The sequence below is a fragment of the Equus quagga genome, chromosome 1 (genome assembly GCF_021613505.1).
Source record: "Equus quagga isolate Etosha38 chromosome 1, UCLA_HA_Equagga_1.0, whole genome shotgun sequence".
Lineage (NCBI taxonomy): Eukaryota > Metazoa > Chordata > Mammalia > Perissodactyla > Equidae > Equus > Equus quagga.
The window spans coordinates 154,314,811-154,328,901 of record NC_060267.1 but is presented as its reverse complement, the minus strand read 5'-3'; the positions used below and the strand labels follow the sequence as shown (position 1 = coordinate 154,328,901).

Genomic DNA, 14,091 nt, shown 5'->3' with positions numbered 1-14,091 from the left:
TTTTCTCTTGTCAATTTTATTGATTTCTGCTCTTTATTTTTTTGTTTCTGCTTGCTTTAGGTTCATTTTTGTCCTTTTTCTGGTTTTGTCAGTTGGAAGGTTAGATTATTGGTTTGAGACTTTCTTTTCTATTATGAGCATTTATTGCTATAAATTTCCCTATAAGCACTGCTTTAGCTTTGTCTTACAAATTTTGATGTGTTGTGTTTTCAGGTCAGTTTAGGTCAATGTACTTTTTTGTTTCCCTTGATACTTCCTCTTTGACCTATGAATTATTTAGAAGTGTGTTGTTTAATTTCCCAGTCTTAGGAAATTTTCCTGTTTTCTGTTATTGCTATCTAGTTGATTCCAGTATGGTCAGAGAAAATACTTTAAATTTTTCGGTATTCCATTTGATTTATCTATAGTGTTTTTTAATTTATTTCTTAGTTTTTAGTGGTTGCTCTAAAGATTTCACTACACATACCTAGTTTATCACAGTCTACTAGCATCAACATTTTTTCAAGTGGAATGTAGATTTCATACCACCAAGAAATCACTTTATCCTCTGTGCTTTATGATATAGTCATCTTTGATATTACCTCTGTGTACATTGAGAATGCTGTAACTTTTGCTTCTGTCAAAAACAGTTTTTAACATTCAAGAAGAACAGTTTATTACATTTACCCTTTCTTCATTCCTGTTGTTCTGAGTTTCTTCTTGTTACTATTTCCTTCCTGCCTGAATAGCTTCCTCTAGCCATTCTTTAGAACAGATCTGCTGAAAGAAATTACCTTAGCTTCCTTTCATCGAGTTGTCTTTATTTCATTTTCAATGCTGAAGAATGTTTTTGCTGGATATAGAATTCTTGATTGACAGTTCTTTTTTATTAATACTTGAAAATATTATGTCACTTCCTTCTGGCCTCTGTGGTTTTTGATGAGAAATCCTTTGTCCTTGGAATCTTTGTTCCCCTATATTTTTCTCTGATGCTTTCAAGGTTTTTCTTTGCCTCTCATTTTAGAATTTTGATTATGATGTGTATGGGTATGGGTTTCTTTGGGTTTTTATTATTTTCTTGAATTTGTAGGTTTATGTCATTTGCCTAATTTGCAAAGTTTTCAGCTATTTCTTCTTCAAATATTTTTTCAGCCCTACATTTTTTTTTCTCTTTTTCTCAGACTCTGGTAACATGAATGATAGATCTTTTGTTTTTGTCCCACAGGTCCCTGATCCTCAGTTAATTTTTTAAAAGGCTATTTTCTCTTCTTTTCAGATTGGATAATTTCTATTGAATTATCTCCTAGTTCTCTGACTTTTTATTATGTCATCTCCATTTGATTCTTGTATATTAATCTTATAACTGGAAACCTTTCTAAACTCACTTATTAGTTCTAGAGTCTCTTTTGTAAATTCCATTGGATTTTCTATATAGATCATCATATTATCGTTGAATAACTACAGTTTTAATTCTTCCTTTCCAATCTGGAAGCCTTTTATTTATTTTTCTTGCCTTATTGCATTGGCTAGGAATAATTGCATTCATTATTGTGCTCAATAGAAATGATAAGAGTAGACTTCTTTATCTTTTTTCTATCTTAAGGGGAAAACATTTAGTATTCCACCAAAAGTTATGATGTTAGTTGTGGGTTTTTTCTGTAGATGCCACTTATCATGTTGAGGAAGTTTCCTTCTGCTCCTACTTTACTGAGAGTTTTTATTAGGAATGGATGTTGAATTTTTGTCAGATGTATTTTCTGAGTCTATTGTGATAACCATGTGTGTTTTCTTTGCTAATGTTTTTAAGATGAATTATATTTATTGATTTTTTTTTTTTTTACTTTTTATTAAGGTTATGATAGTTTACAACCTTGTGAAATTTCAGTTGTACATTATTGTCAGTCGTGTTGTAGGTGTACCACTTCACCCTTTATGCCCACCCCCCCACCCCACCTTTCAATCTGTTCTCTTTGTCTACATTTTTAAATTCCTCATGTGAGTGGAGTCATACAGAGATTGTCCTTCTCTATCTGGCTTATTTCACTTAACATAATTGCCTCAAGGTCCATCCGTGTTGTTGCAAATGGGACGATTTGTTTGTCCTTTTTTTACAGCTGAGTGGTATTCCATTGTATGTATATACCATATCTTCTTTATCCAATCATCTGTTGATGGGCACTTAGGTTGCTTCCACATCTTGGTTGTTGTAAATAATGCTGCAGTGAACATTGGGGTGCATGGGACTTTTGGAATTGCTGACTTCAAGCTCTTTGGATAGATACCCAGTAATGGGATAGCTGGGTCGTATGGTAGTTCTATTTTTAATTTTTTGAGAAATCTCATACTGTTTTCCATAGTGGCTGCACCAGTTTGCATCCCCACCAGCAGTGTATGAGGGTTCCTTTTTCTCCACAACGTCTCCAACATTTGTTACTATTAGTTTTAGTTATTTTTGTCATTCTAATGGGTGTAAGGTGATATCTTAGTGTGGTTTTGATTTGCATTTCCCTGATGATCAGCAATGATGAACATTTTTTCATGTGCCTATTGGCCATCTGTATATCTTCTTTGAAGAAATGTCTGTTCATGTCTCCTGCCCATTTTTTGATCGTGGTGTTTGATTTTTTGTTGTTGAGCTGTGTGTGTTCTTTATATATTATGGAGATTAACCTTTTGTCGGATATATAGCTTGTAAATATCTTTTCCCAATTAGTGGATTGTTTTTTTTGTTTCAATCCTGTTTTCCGTTGTGTTGAAGAAGCTCTTTAGTCTGATGAAGTCCCATTTGTTTATTCTTTCTATTGTTTCCCTCGTCTGAGAAGACATGGTGTCCAAAAAGATCCTTTTGATGCTATTGTCAAAGAGTGTACTGCCTATATTTTCTTCTAGAAGCCTTATGGTTTCAGGTCTTATCTTTAGGTGTTTGATCCATTTTGAGTGTATTTTTGTGAATGGTGAAAAAGAATGGTCAATTTTCATTCTTTTACATGTGGCTGTCCAGTTTTCCCAGCACCATTTGTGGAAGAGACTTCTTTTCTTCATTGTATGCCCTCAGCTCCTTTGTCAAAGATTAGGTGTCCATAGATGTGTGGTTTTATTTCTGGGCTTTCAATTCTGTTCCATTGATCTGTGCACCTGTTTTTGTACCAGTACCATGCTGTTTTGATTACTGTAGCTTTGTAGTATGTTTTGAAGTCAGGGATTGTGATGCCTTCCTTTTTGTGCTTTTTTCTCAGGATTGCTTTACCAATTCGGGGTCTTTTGTTGCCCCAGATGAATTTTAGGATTCTTTGTTCTATTTCTGTAAAGAATGTCATTGGGATTCTGATTGGGATAGCATTGAATCTGTAGATTGCTTTAGGTAGTATGGACATTTTAACTATGGTTTTTCTTCCAATCCATGTGCATGGAATGTCTTTCCATCTTTTTATATCGTCATCAATTTCTTTCAGGAAAGTCTTGTAGTTTTCGTTGTATAGATCTTTCACTTCCTTGGTTAAATTTACCCCAAGGTATTTTATTCATTTTGTTGTGATTGTGAATGGGATTGTGTTCTTGAATTCTTTTTCTGTTATTTCATTGTTAGAGTATAGAAATGCTACTGATTTATGTATGTTGATTTTATACCCTGCAACTTTGCTGTAGTTGTTGATTATTTTTAATAGTTTTCCAGTGGGCATTTATTGATTTTTGAATGTCAAATGAACCTTGCTATCCTGGGATAAACTTTATTTGGGAATGAAGTTTTATCCTTTTTTATATTGTTGGACTCAATTTGCTAATTTTTTGTTAATACTTTTATATCCTCATTCATGATGGGGTATTGGACTGTAGTTTTCTTTTCTTGTAATGCCTGTGTCTGATTTTGGTATCTGGGTAATACTGACCTTACAGCAATTTTCTAGAAGAGCTTGTATGGATTTGACAGTATTTCTTTTGTAAATGTTTGGTTAATTTCGCCAGTAAGGCTATCAAGGTCTGGAATTTTCTTGGTGAGGGGGCTTTTAACTACAGATTCAATTGCTTTTATAGGTACAGGACTATACTGGTTATCTGTATCTTTGAATAAGCTTTGGTTATTTGTGTTTTTCAAGGACTTTTCCATTTCATATTTGTTGTGAAATTTATTGACCTACATTTGTTTATACTGTTTTATTATCACTTAAAAATGTTTATCATTTCTGATGTTTATGACCTCTCTTTTTGTCTGGCTAGTGATTTACCAATTTTAATGATCTCAAAGAACCAGCTTTGGTTTCATTGCTTTTCTTTATCATTTTGTTTGATTTGGTCTCTCTTTCATTGATTTCTGCTTTGTTCTTTATTATTTCCCTCTTTTTGTTTGTTTTGTGTTTAGTTTACTCTTTTTCTGGTTTTTCAAGTTGGAAGCTTAAGTCATTGATTTATGACCATCCCTCTTTTCCAGTGTAGGCTTTTAGTGCTACAAATTTTCCTCTAAGTACTGTTTTAGCTGCATCACACAAATTTTGATATGTTGTATTTTCATTTTCATTCATTTCAAAATACTTCCTGATTTCCCTTTTGATTGTTTCTTAGACCCATGAGTTAATTTAAAGTGTGTTATTTAGTTTCCAAATATGTGGAGATTATCAAGAGATCTTTCTGTTACTGATTTCTAATCTAATTACATTGGTGTCAGGGAACATGCTTTGTATGACTTGAATTCTTTTACATTTATTGAGATTTGTTTCATAGCTCAGACTATGATCTTTCTTTGTTAATATTCTGCTGTTATTGAGTGAAATATTCTATAAAAGTTAGGTCAAGTTAGTCGGTGGCATTATTCAAGTACTTTATAGTGTTAACATATAAATTTAAGTATATGTTTTTCTAATATGCCTTATATATTTTACATTTGTACATCATGGATTCATTTTTATTTTATCATACTATATTCTCTATTACTTCTTGTGGCAAATTTTATTTTACAAAGAAGACCACAACATTATGTTTCATCCCTCATTCTCTTCTGTAATGTGGCCCTGCCACAAAGAATGGGGTCTTAATTCCCCTCCACTTGAGTATAGGCTGTCCTTAGTGACTTGAACCATACTGTGGCAGGAATGATTCTGCATGGCTCTCATGACAGGGTGAGAAAAGGCCATGTCACTTTCACTTGGTTATCTTGGAATGCTTGCTTCTCAGATTGCTTTCTCTCATAACCTACCTGCCTTACTGTGAGAAGCCAAATCAAATGGAGAGGCCATGTATAGGGGCTCTGGTTTACAGTCCTCACTGAGCCAGTTCTTCAGGCATTCCAGCCTGGATGTCAGATGCATAAGTGAAAAAAGTCATCTTGGAAGTAAATTCACCAGCCCCAGTTTTGCAGTGTTAAAGTTAACACCTGTCATTACGGTCTTCGTGGATAAGGTCCCAGACATTGTGAAGCAGAGAAGAATCAATTGTACTTTACCTTTCTGCATTCCTGACCTAGAGGATCTCTATGCAAAACAAAATATTTTTGTTTTACATCAATAAGTTTGATTAGTGGGTTGTTGCACAACAGTAAGGATCACTTCTTTTTCAGTAAGGTGTGAAGGTGGTAAACTTTTCAATATCTACCTTTCAGAAAATGTCTTCAACTTCATTCTTAATTTGCTCTAGAATTCTTGGATTTAAAGTAATTCTGTCTTAGAACTTGAAGTTATTTCTCTGTTGTCTTCTTGCCAGTGACACATTATATAGATCTGATGTCATTCTTTTGTGTGGGTAATGTTTTTTCCCTTTTGAACCTTTTAGGATTTTTGAGTTTGAGACATTTCATCGAAGTGTGTTTAGGTAATCTATGATCCATTTCTATCTGAGGATTCAGGGCTGTCTTTTTGCCTCAGTATATTTATTATGCTTATTCTAAAATCTTATTTTCTTTACTCTTTTAACTTGCAGAGGAGTTGGTTACGTCTTGATTAAGTACAGTTGGTTTCTCTCTTTCGCTGTTGTCCTCCATCAAATTTGGGTGATTCTTAGCTCTCTTTTTTTTTCTTTTTTGAGGAAGATTACCCCTGAGGTAAATCTGCCACCAATCCTCCTCTTTTTGCTGAGGAGGAGTGGTCCTGAGCTAACATCTATGCTCATCTTCCTCTATTTTATATGTGGGACACCTGCCACAGGATGGCTTGATAAGCGGTGCATAGGTCTACACCCAGGATGTGAGCCAGTGAACCCCAGGCCACTGAAGCAGAGTGCATGAACTTAATTGCTAACACCACCGGGCTGGCCCCTTTGAGGTATAATTGGCATATAACATTGTATTGGTTTCAAGCATACAGCATAATGATACAGTATTTGTATATCTTCCAAAATGATCACCACAGTAAGTGTAGTTAACATCCATCACCATACATAATTACAGATTTTTTTTTCTTGTGATGAGAACTTTCAAGGTTTAGTTTTAGCAACTTTCAAATAATGCAGTACAGTATTATCAACTATAGTCACCATGCTGTACGTTACATCCTCATGACTTATTTACTTTATAACCAGAAGTTTGTACCTTTTGACCCCCTTCACCCATTTAGCTCACCCCATCACCCACCTCTGGCAATGACTAGTCTTTCTGTTCTCTGTATCTGTGAGTTTGTTTTTGTATTGTTTTATTTTAGATTCCACTTACAAGTGAGATCATATGGTATTTGCCTTTCTCTGTCTTTCTCTGTATTTCACTTAGCATAATGCCATCAAGGTTCATCCATGTTGTCACAAATGGCAAGATTTCATTCCTTTTTATGGCTGAATAATATTCCATTGAGTCTATTCATCCATCGATGTACACTTAGGTTATTTCCATATCTTGGCTATTCTAAATAATGCTGCAATGAACATGAGGGTGCATATATCTTTTCAAGTTAGTGTTTTTGTATTCTTTGGATAAATACCCAGAAGTGGAATTGTTGATCATATGGTAGTTCTATTTTTAATTTTTTGAGGAATCTCCATACTGTTTTCCCTACTGACTCCACCAATTTATATCCCCACCAACAGTGCACAAGGATTCCCTACATCCTTCACAACACTTGTTATTTCTTGTCTTTTTGGTAATAGACATTCTAAAGGGTGTAAGGTTTTGATTTGCATTTCCCTGGTGATTAGTGATGTTGAGTACCTTTTCGTGTACCTATTGACCATCTGTATGTCCTCTTTGGAAAAATATGTTTTTAGATCCTTTGCCCATTTTTTAATTGTTTTTTTCTTTTTTTTTGGTGAGGAAGATTAACCTTGAGCTAACATCTGTTGCTAATCTTCCCCTTTTTGCTTGAGGAAGATGGTCCCTGAGCTAACAGCCGTCCCAGTCTTCCTCTACTTTGTATATGGGATGCTGCCACAGCATGGCTTGATGAGTGGTGTGTAGGTCCATGCCAGGGATCTGAGCATGCAAACCTTGGGCCACTGAAGTGGAGCATGTGAACTTAACCACTACACCACGGGGCTGGCCCTGGATTGTTTGCTTTTTTGCTGTTGAGTTATATGAGTTCTTTATATATTTTAGATATTAAACCCTTATCAGATATATGATTTGCAAATATTTTCTCCCTTTTGTTAGATTGCCTTTTCATTTTGTCGATTTCCTTTGCTGTGCAGAAGCTTTTTAGTTTGATGTCGTCCCACTTTTTTTATTTTTGCTTTTGTTACCTTTGGCTGCTTTGTCGTTGATTTTCTTGCTTTTTGAGATTCCCTGTTACCCTTTCTGCAAATACTATAATTCATAACTGCTTGCATCCAGCATACTATGTTGGGAACCACATAGTACTGGGAGAAGTTTAGGGGTTCCTGATCTCCCTAGGTGTCACTAGATACTGGGAAACTTCCTGACCTCTTGGGGATAAATACTTATATTTATTTCTTTTACTCATGGTCTGAAGGTAACAAGAAGTGACCCACTTGGCTCCTACTGAGGTATTTCAACCAATAATGCTTTTGTTTTTCTAGGAAAGTCTCTTGCTCTCCATTTTTACTGCTTTAGAGCAGGGAGCAACAGCCACTTTTGGCATCAGTTTTTTCCTGGGGAAAAACTCTATGGGAATATGATTCCCTCCTATAATCTCATCTCATCTGCCTTTGTCTTTCAGAGATTCCTGGTCATTTTGGTTGCCTGAGGACACTTACCCTTTTGCTTTTCAGGGCTCTCTGGGAATTTGAGGAACAGGTGGGACTCTGGAGCAGGTGCTCAGTCTACCGTCTTAGTCTGGTGTGGTGGTTGTGTTTAAAATGCACAGAAATTTCACGTGCTTTGTTTTTGTGTGCACCTGTAGTTCCACTTTTTCGTCTGCCAGTTCTTTCTTTCTTAGGCTACTCTTATTGCTAGATAGAGAAACTACTCCTGTGTCTCTTAATCTTGGATCTCTTTATCTATCCTTGGATCTCAGTATTGATAAAAATGCTCTTTTCGTGGACTATATTAGTAAGAAAAATGATAAGTTTTAGTCTGCGACTTTAATTTTGACAAGACTACATAGAATATGTTATCAAATAAAAGTGTTGTAATATAGTTTCCAGAAACTTTTAGAAAAATGTTGCCTATGTCCTTCACATTTTTTCTGTTATAAAAAGATAAATATTTAGAATGATTTTCAGTGACTAAAATAATCAAAATTTTATGACGTTATAAGTCCGTTTTTAATATATTTGCTTATTAGACTTTTATTTTAAGTGAATTATAGTGCTTATTTTCTCCCTAAACTGGTGATTTATTTGAGACTTTACTATATTAAAGAAAGATATTTTTTTTTCAGAGCAGCATCTCAGACATGTTGAAAAAGATGTTTTGATCCCTAAAATAATGAGAGAAAAGGCCCGTGAGAGATGTTTTGAACAAGTTCAAGGTAAGATTCAAATACTCATATAAAAATCAAATTCATTTTTTAAAATATAATCTGAATTTAATCCTTAGCCTCAGACTCAAGTAGTCAATGAATTAATATGTATGAATTGCTTCTCACCCTTTCACTGAGATACCAGTATTTCAGCTTTCAGAACTTCCAGGTAGTGTTCACTTCATTTACAATTTAAAAATATTCTCCCAAATTACTACTAAAAAACATTTTTTTCCCAGAAGTACAGTTACATATAGAGAAAAACTTGGTACGCATATTTTGGAGAAATAATTATTCTGGTGACTTTGATAGGGAACAAAGAAACATCAAATGTAACCTGTACCTTTTTTTCATCTATCGATATATTCATATAGCTATGTATTCTAAGATGATTTTTTTTGTGTCGTTGTCTGTTACTGAATTGTTAGTGGAATCCCAATAGTGCTTAAAATGAGTCTAGTTTATGTTTTTACATTTTATGTTTCTAAGTGAAAGATATTTATGTAAATGCATGCACTAGGCACCCATATATGCATGTTTTCTTTGGAAAATGTTTTTTTTAACATGAAATACTTCTGTATTCTATATATCTAGAGGTATATTATCAAATATGGAATATTATAATGAAAAGGGAAACCAAGCAGTGGAAGGTAAAAAATGAGGCCATGAATGTTGGATAATCAGAAAAGCAGATGGAAGTATTACTGTAAAAAGAAATGTCTTTTTAAAAAAAATCTGCCTCTTGGAATGGCCATCTAACAAGAAGTAGTAGCAAAATTTTGCTGATGTAGACTATTTTTCTGACTCCCCTTAACTTTCCCCTATAGTCATCTTTGTTGAAGGATCATAATAATTTTTAGTGAGGATGATGGGCTGCATTTGCACTGCAAGTTTCGCTACAGGGGAGCTAGGCTGTGTCAACTGTAGTTTCAGGACTGTGTCAACAACATTTGGATGCCGGGGACATTTCTGTCCCTCTGATGCTATCTCCTTAGAGAATGACCTTTGCAATTGATGGATGGAGGCAATAAAAGTAGTCCTCAGACTTGACGTTGTGTGATAGTTGTTTCTGTTTCTTAAATTAAGTGACTTATGACATATTCCAGTTTTAAATCCAATCCAATAAATTAGATTTGTTATCCATCCATAAATAAATTTATTAGTAAATTATCAATAATTTACTAGTATCATTCTGTGAAATAACTCTTGCTTTTACAATGAATTAATTGTTTAATCAGCACACCCTCCTTCCACCCCTACCCCTGGGTGTCAGGAGAAATGAACCCATTGGCACCTGCAGACAGGGTTCATTGTACATCCGGCATTGGCAGGTGTCATGCTGATAGTCTCAAGAGATAATCCTCCACCTGCCTCATAGAACTTTAAAAAATATACATCGTGATTCTGGTGAGGGAGGATAAAACTTCAAAATGGATAATAATGTTGGAGGGTTAACTTTTCACTACCAGAAAAATTTACTTATTACTCATATATTGGTCTAAAGTTATAAATAGTAGTTGTATTTATGTTGTTTTTTAATACATTATTCTAATATCTAAAATGAAAGAAAGCTGGCTAACTCAATTATAGAATGAGTTTTTACTCACATGATACAGATGAAAATGCAGAAGGATTATTTGGCTTTGGGTTGCAGAAATGCCTTGGCTTACTCTTAGATGATGAAACTTTGCTTTTAGTTTTTGAAAAGAAAGAAATAGTATAACTTTAATATTTATTTGTTCGTGTTGCACATCTACTATTTTGTAATGGTACAGAAAAGAAAATGTTCATTTTCACGTCTTTATCAAAAGTTAAGTTGTTTAGGATGTTGACATGGTTGTTAAGTTTTGTTTTTTTGATATATTTAAAATCTTCTGAAGACTGAAAGCATCTTAAAATTTGAGATGTTTGGGTTATTTCCATGCATTTGTCCTTATTAGAACATGTTATAACAATTGAGTTTTGAATATTTGAATTTTTATAATCACATATTGATTTTTTTAGGCCATATGGTCCAAAACAGTGTTTTAGAATCTAAAATTGATTATTTTATAGAAGAATAATCGTTAGTATTCTCCTTGGTTAACCATGTGAATTAGGAAAGTACATACATTGGCATTGCTCAAGCAGCAGCAGAACAGGTACATTTAAACTGAACGGTAAGATGTAATTTAGAATCAGGACACTTCCATTGTTGTGTATGTACTATTTGTAGCCTATGCTTTATTTAATAATTATAGGATTTATATAAAATAATTATGCATGCTAATTGTATAGTTCTTTGATAAAGATACAGGAATTTTAAGAAGTGATCTGACTTTCTGCTAAATGCCTGAAACATGATTATGTGGGAGAGCTTTTCTGTTTGACTTTTTTTTTCATGCCTTTCAACCCAGCTGATCATAAGAACTGGGTCAGACTGCCAGCAACTTAGGTTTGCGAAGGGAATGGAACAGCTTTTCCAAGGACAAAGAGAAATGAAATCACTTTCAATGAAAGAAAGATGCCTCATTATAGTCACCAACAGCAGTTATTGACAGCTACACTTCCTATTAACAAGGAGCATTTAACTAAGAGTTTGGCTGTTGGATCTTTGGACTTGATCTAATTTGCTAGCATTAATTAGTTTCTTTTGAGCACAGACACTTGGTGCTCACAGCTATAGATTTGGAGGGCTAATTAGGATAGAAAATTGAACAGAATGGGGTAAAGCATTAACCTTCAACCATTACCAGCTGGGACACTGATAAAGACCACAGAGTCCAAATGCTCCCTATTGATGTGAAGAGTACCCTAATGAATATCAATTTCAGCCAGGTTGCTATATTTTTACTAGTTCTCTTTTCATTATAATTTTTAACCAGCTTCCATGATATCTTCATTATCTATATATACACTATTGGTTTTTACTCTACACTGATTTAATCTGAGTTGCACATTTCACCTTATGTTTAAACACAATTAAAATATGTCTTAAGTACCAGATAATATTTAGAATATTTCATTGTTATATACACTAGTACTTCTTAAATTTGACTTTTATCTCAAACTACATGATTCTGATTCTACAGTGAATTTTTATAAAGTCACAATAACTTTGCCATTTCAATACAAAGAAAACTATAACCCGAAACAAGAAGATCTGAGCTTTTGGGTGACAATTAAGCAGTGTTTGTATTAAACTGGTCAACTTGAGAATATTTGTCTTTATAAAATACATATACATTTTTGTTTCTTTTTGAACAGAAAATAGTGTTCATCACCTTTTCTTTTTTTTTTTAAAGATTTTATTTTTTCCTTTTTCTCCCCAAAGCCCCCCGGTACATAGTGGTGTATTCTTCGTTGTGGGTTCTTCTAGTTGTGGCATGTGGGACGCTGCCTCAGCGTTGTCTGATGAGCAGTGCCATGTCCGCGCCCAGGATTCGAACTGACGAAACACTGGGCCGCCTGCAGCGGAGCGCGCGAACTTAACCACTCGACCACCGGGCCAGCCCCTCATCACCTTTTCTTTTGGAACTTAACTTTGATTTGATGAGTAAAGGTGGCTTAACTTAGAGGTTACATACAGAATTAAGAATCCAGATCTTACACAAACTTTGAGAAGATTATAAACTCTGTTGGTAGAGCATATATCAAAAGAAAAGAAATTGAACAATTGATTTAAATAGAAAACTCTACTTTATAATATTCTTCTTTTGCCACTGATATTATTGACAGTTAATGGAGCCACTAACACAAATGGCTAACGTATATTTGTAGACATTAACACAGTGAACACTGAGTATATTGGTAATGGAACTGAAGGAAAATTTTAGAATGGCCAGTCTTTCTCTCACTTCTTCCCTTCTCCTCCCTCCCACTTGCCCAAACTCCCAAAAGCCAAAACAGAAATCCCCTTCCACCAAGTGTGATGATGGAATCATTGCTTTTTCTTGGATTTGGGAGTTATCAGCTTGTGGTGTTTTAGGAATATGGTTTGATGACCTCTGGAGGTTACTTTCCACTCTGTGACTTTTTCCATGTGTTTGACTCTTCGCTGATTCAATGATTTATATTTTTTATGTTAGTAACATTTTTTAAAATATTGTTTGTCATATATATTGGTAAAGTATGTATTCTAGTATTATAAATTTTTCTTCTGGAAATAGAGCCTCCCGGAAGAGGAAGAGTCATTGAATAGCGGTTTGTAAAAATTCTTCATTACATTTCTTTGCTTTTTTGAATTGCATAATTGGCATTGCATATAAAGTCTAATATGTTGAATAATGAAGTTTGTTTTAAAAATAAGCTTCTCTTCTATCTGCTGTGACAGATCAAGACCAAAAAAGTTCTTTGTCATCAGGGAGGCCTGGAACTTTCTTTAACCTAGATATTCTCCTATCACTGACTCCTTTCACCCTTCGTCCTTCTTTTACCTTATTTTAATGTTTCTTTTGTATCAGTGTTTTCTGTTGTAGTCTTTTTGATTTTTTGGCCAATAGGTGGGGTTAGTTCTAAAGGAATTGTATAAAATATAAGGAAGCATGGTTTTTTTTTTATTTTTGAGGAAGACTAGCCCTGAGCTAACATCTGCCAATCCTTCTCTTTTTGCTGAGGAAGGCTGGCCCTGAGCTAACAGCCGTGCCCATCTTCCTCCACTTTATGTGTGGGGCGCCTACCACAGCATGGTGTGCCAAGCGGTGCCATGTCCGCACCCACGATCCGAACCAGCGAACCATGGGCCGCCGAAGTGGAATGTGCACACTTAACCGCTGTGCCACTGGGCCGGCCCCTGGATTGTTTTTTTGAAACATTGCAGAGCTGTAGTTAAATAACACAACAGCTTGATAAAATGCCTGCCGTCTTCTCTCAGTTGCATACAACTGAAGTATGTTACGTTTTGCCAAATTCCAGAGATATGTGAATTGACAACAAAGAAAATCAAATTAAGAATGCTTAGGATATTCTTTAGGATGTTTGCAGACAGAGAACTATCAAAATATCATTAAAACAAATTAGAGGGCTACAGACTGTAAATGGTTGAAGTAATCAATCTTCTATCCAGCTGTGTTACTTGAACCTGCCCAAAACTTTTCATTTGTTGTTTGAATTGTGCCATTATTATCACATATATTTTTTTCATTTAACCAGTTCACCAAGGTTAACTAACACTGAAGTGGAGATGCAATGCTTCTTTAGACTGGTTTGGATATATTAGGAGGATAATATATAAAATCACCAAATATGATGAATATCTGTTGTGTACAAGAGTATGCTATGGACCCTAAGAAATATAAAGAGA

The 14,091-nt window shown here is 34.6% G+C and overlaps 1 protein-coding gene across 2 annotated transcripts in view; it reads left to right on the top strand.

Annotated features, from left to right (window-relative positions):
- CMC1 (C-X9-C motif containing 1) overlaps nt 1–14,091 on the top strand; it is an 89,047-nt gene that overhangs the window by 18,902 nt on the left and 56,054 nt on the right. Inside the window, exons 2-3 of one of the 2 annotated variants that reach the window (XM_046665773.1) lie at nt 8,067–8,143; nt 8,735–8,819. In XM_046665773.1, coding sequence (XP_046521729.1) covers nt 8,067–8,143; nt 8,735–8,819 — 162 coding nt within the window. Of the gene's footprint in view, nt 1–8,066; nt 8,144–8,729; nt 8,820–14,091 lie in introns of both variants that reach the window. The other variant, XM_046665783.1, reaches the window with a different exon arrangement.